Source organism: Manacus vitellinus, unplaced genomic scaffold, assembly GCF_001715985.3.
Source record: "Manacus vitellinus isolate BGI_N305 unplaced genomic scaffold, ASM171598v3 scaffold_30_pilon, whole genome shotgun sequence".
Taxonomy (NCBI): Eukaryota; Metazoa; Chordata; class Aves; order Passeriformes; family Pipridae; genus Manacus; species Manacus vitellinus.
In genome coordinates this window covers 6,587,462-6,592,135 of record NW_021940291.1, presented here as the reverse complement: position 1 = coordinate 6,592,135, position 4,674 = coordinate 6,587,462, and the positions used below count along the sequence as shown (strand labels likewise).

Below are 4,674 nucleotides of genomic sequence, written 5' to 3'. Positions count from 1 at the left end.
TTTTAGCCCTGTCATATAAGGGCAGGATCTTTCAGCTTTGGGTGAAGTGTTTTCTACCAGTGAAGGGGAAAGAAGAGAAGAAAAGGTACTTTAAGTAAGGACTGGATGTTGGCAGTAGATGAAGAAAAGATCAATACAAACAAAAGTAACTAGTTGGCAAGTACATCCTTAATTACCACACTATAGCCAAATCCAGCATTCTGTCCCAAATTTAGATGTGTAACCCATAAGGAAAACATTGTAGCTGTTAAATTGAATGATTCTGTTGAGGTCCTTTCAGTTTTGCTGTTGTGCTTTAAGTAGCATCCTGCTCTCACCTACACATTGTAATTTCCCACTGCAGGCGCCCCAAAACTTGTAACAGCAACTCTTCCAGTGTCAAGGTGTTCCAGGATTTTAGAGTAGCCACTTGCTTGTTTCTCAGCTGGCAGTCATACTCTGCACTGAAGATCATGCATTTGCTGTGACCCCTTACATCTTACAAAATCTGGATCAGAAAGGCCACCACCAGTAGAGAGGTAAATTCTCTTCCAGCTGTTAACAAAGAGATGGTAATTAAAATTGGCAAGTGTCATCATAATTGCTTTTTATTTCTTTTAATAACATTTCAAGTGGAAAACGTGCCTCTCAAGATTTCGAAATTCTTAGCTGAAAATGTTTAGGAAAGTAACTAAAAATAGGCAATTCTGAGCAGAACTTCAAAGTTTGGGGAGAAAAATTATGAATACATGCCAGGTATGTAGTCACTCCATCCTTACCCAAGCTTTTTTGCAGCAGTCTTCCTGGAAAGGCATCATTGCCAGTTCTTTCAAATTTTTCTTGTAAATATATGTTCCTGAGGCATTTAGTATTAGGTGGGAAAAAAAAGTAAATTCCCACTTCATTTATTCTAGCAGCAATTAGTTCTGCTGTTCCCCAGTCTTCTTCTGTGTATGTTAACTGTGCTCGGAGATATGGTAAAATAGGGGAAATTGTATGTGTCACCCAAGAAGTTATTTAAATACACTTGTTTTTAGGTTTGTTTTGTTGGAGTGCAAGGAGTACGTACCAATAGATGGTGCTGGTGGTGCATTAATTAGGTTCAGTTTCACATTTGTTTTCTGGTCTGTGGTTGGAATTTGTTTAAAAAAAAATAGAACAAAACGAAACCCGAAAAAAAAAAAAAAGAAAAAAGAAAAAAGAACAAAACAACAAAATCCCCAATGCTAAGCTTTTATCCAAAATGTTCTCCCCGCACTGAACCGGTCACCGTTTAACTTTAACCTGAACTGTGGCCCAGGAAATCCTTCAACATAAATAACCTTGGAAGCTGCCATGACCATTTTTGGAACGTGCTCCCTCAATAAATCTGTTACTTTGTTGTGCAATGTTGAAGTGTGCAGTTGTTTCTCTGATTAATTAGGGCAAAAAATAAACTTGCACGATCAATCCAAGCTGTGACACGTTTCAGCCCTGGCTGGAACATGTGGGCAGAAAAGAGCCTTAGAGCCCTCTCTGCAGACCTGCCCTGGGATTTTAGGATGCATGCTGGTTTGGAGTTTACTCCATTTGATGAGATAAGGTGGCTGCTAACAAAGTCCACAGTGGAAGAGTTTTGGTCTGTCCCAGAACTGCCACGCTAGGTTAGCACGGGTAGGACTGAACACAGTAAGAAATGATTCATCTTGACCACTGCCCCCACTAAAGACAACATAACAGAACTGTTTTATGTAATTGTGTTTATTTTATTTCACATATTACCCATGGAGAACAGCTGATACATTCTCTACATCTTTCACCAGTCTGGAATGCAAGATAAAAAAAGGTATGGAAAAAGAGTTTAACGTTTGACATTCACGATATGAAAAATAGAGGGGATACAATGTTTTAAAATGCCCGTATGCAATATATATATATATATATATAAAACGTATAAAAATAAAATATATTTTTAAAAAAAAAAAAAAGATACAAACATGACATGACACAGAACAACCTTAAATACCGATACGTATCTCGTGATCCACACACACCGCACTTATAATTAACAAAAACCACGTACAATTGCACTTTTCCTCTCTGTGACGTTCAAGTATATCGCAGTCCCCGCAGGGACTAGTGAGTGTCCGATTCCCTGCCGGGTGCAGATAACGCAGAGGGTAGAGCAGATGTGGGCGACCTGTCCTTGCCCGGGGCTGACGGGCACCCTCAAACTCCCGGAGGCAGAAGGCGAGGCCGGGGCCAGTCGCCCGCCAGCGGGTCCCCCCGGCGGCGGGGCTCCCCAGAGCATCCCCTCCTCGGGGCAGGGCTCCGGAGGGAACGCGCCCGGCCCCCCGGGTGCAAGCGGCGGGCGGGGGCGGCCTCGGCGGCGCCTTCAGCGCCGGGCGGCGGGTGCGGGAAGCCGGCCGGGGCCTTCGCCCGGGGAGGGTCGGAAGTGGCGGCGTGCGGGGGGCGCAGCCCAAGCGGGCCCCGGCCTCACAGCTCCCCTGCGGAGGGCGCCGCCGGGTCCCGCCGGCGGGGCCCGCTGCTCCGGCGGATCCTGCCGATCTCAGTCCGCGCCTCAAGTCCAATGATGCGGGGCGGCCTCGGCCGGGGCGTGCGGCGCTCACACCCCAGGACGGGGTCGAGGGGCTGCGCCCGTGCGTCCGTGGGCGCCGCCCGGCGCGGGGGGAGCGCGCTGGGCTGCGCGCTCGGGCAGGGACGCGCCGCCGCCCGCCCGTAGCCCTGCGGGCTGATCTTGTTGGGCGGGGCGGTGTCGTCCTTATCCTTATTGCCGGTCGTCCTGTGGATCTCGTCGACCAGCCTCTGCACCGTGCACGTCCCGAAGCGGCACCCCATGCGGATGGCTTGGAAGTGCGGGAATCTGTTAATGCTCTGGCGGTAGCGCTTGACGCGGATGTGAGCATCCTCCCGGCTGCTGGAGGCAGGAAGAGAGAGAACGGGCATGAGAACAGCGCAGTGGGCCCCGGAGGAGGGGACCCGGCGGACGCGGGAAGGGGAGGGGAGGGTAGGGAGCCCCCCAGGCTGGAGACGGGGTTGTCCCGAGGTGCCCAAGTGCCTCCCACCACCCCCGGCTCTGCCCTCCGGCGAGCGGCGGGAGCGCGGAACAGAGCTTGCTGTCCATGGGGGGAGAGGCCCCGCCGGTTTATGGCTGTTACTTTATCTATGGATCCAGAGCTCAAGTTACTATTTATATCTGGCTTTCGCAGTAAAGGCGCTACTATCTCCCGCCGGCTAAAGAGCGCGGGGAAAGGGAGGCGGGAGGCTGCTTTCAGCGCGATGTGCAGCCCGGGCAGGACCTGCCTCCGGGTCTGGGGGACCTATAGCGAGAATAACCCGAAACGCCCGGAAACGAGGGACCCTGAAACTTTGCACCGCCTCGAGCAAGTGCCCGAGCCCAGAAAGGGGATGGTATTTACCTGGGATGCGAGACTCGGAGATCCTCTTTCACGTCCTGGGTTCTTACGAGAGGCAGCACATCGGCGGCTGCCCCCAGCCCTCGGAGCACGCCCGCAGGCTTCACGTCCCGCTTGGCTCGGCTCAGTGCCCATTTTGTCCATCTGAAAGGAGCACAAGGGAAGAGGACAGCCTGTTAGCGCAAGCCTGCAGGGCGGGAGCCAAAACAAATAGATTCGAGGGGCCAAAATCTTTGCCAGCGCCGAGATTTCCCACCTCTCCTTTTTTTTTTTCTTTTCTTTTTTTTTTTTTTTTTAAATTTTTCCCCCCAATGTTTCCTGAAAGGGCATGAGGCCTTCAAGGAGCTGTGCAATTCCCATAAGGAGTCCGGTCCCTGCGATCGCGGCCGGAGCCCGGTGCGGGGGCGCGGAGGCTCCGCAGCTCCACGCGCGGTACTGGGCGCTGGCAGGAGGGCGCGCTCCGATACTCACTTTCTTTTGAACTCTGTCGCTACGTCCACCCTTGCAGCATCCACCCCGAAGAAGGTCACAGAACCGAGATAGAGCAGAGCGACGTGAACTAGTTTCATTCTGGCTGGGCTCCTGGTGGAGGGAAAAGTGAAGAACCGTAAGCATGCTTGCTAATAAAAGTCAAGTAAGGACTGTCCTTTATTTCTGGTGATTCCAGAGGGCTCCTTCCCCCGCAGAGCCCCCAGGCTACCGGGGACTTTGTGTCTGATATGAACCAGAAGCTAACATTTGCTCAACAACTTATCACAGAGCAAATAACAGAGCCTCCAAAGTTTACGTTTGCGGAGAGTTTTACTTGCAAAGGCGGCTGAAAACCAGCAGGATTTCCAGAGTACCCCCAGCGGCTTGCACTAGGATTTAGCAAACCCATGAGATTAGAGAGCTGGCTATCGGACGCATCGTTTCCAAACTCCAGCAAGTGTTTTGCTGCCTGGAAGTTTATCCCCCGATAGCTCCTCTTCCCACTTCACACGCAGAACCAGCTAGTTCTGGATCTTATGCTGTAAACTGCAGCTGATGCCAAGAGCCAGTGCAAGACTTCGCAGCATAACTCCAAGCTCTTCAAAACAGTCCAGATTTAGTAGATTCTTGCTTGCTCTCCACCTCCCCTGAATCTTTTTGTTGTTGTTGCTGTTAAGGTGGGGGGAAAAAAAATAGTTCTTACCTGACAGTGAGGATAATCCACTGAGACAAATGTTTTTGTAGTAGCGATCCGAGCTTGCAGGGTTTCCTGAGGAGCGAGAACTCCTCCTTTGTGTGTCTGAAGTAA

The 4,674-nt window shown here is 50.9% G+C and overlaps 1 protein-coding gene across 1 annotated transcript; it reads right to left on the bottom strand.

Annotated features, from left to right (window-relative positions):
- Positions 1-2,454: 2,454 nt before the first annotated feature.
- ADM (adrenomedullin) lies at positions 2,455-4,674 on the bottom strand. Its single transcript, XM_018075960.2, has 4 exons — positions 4,570-4,674; positions 3,867-3,977; positions 3,399-3,539; positions 2,455-2,896 (listed from the first exon to the last, which is right to left on the bottom strand). The coding sequence occupies exons 2-4, from the start codon at positions 3,962-3,964 to the stop codon at positions 2,455-2,457; spliced, it is 681 nt and encodes a 226-aa protein (XP_017931449.2). The 5' UTR covers positions 3,965-3,977; positions 4,570-4,674.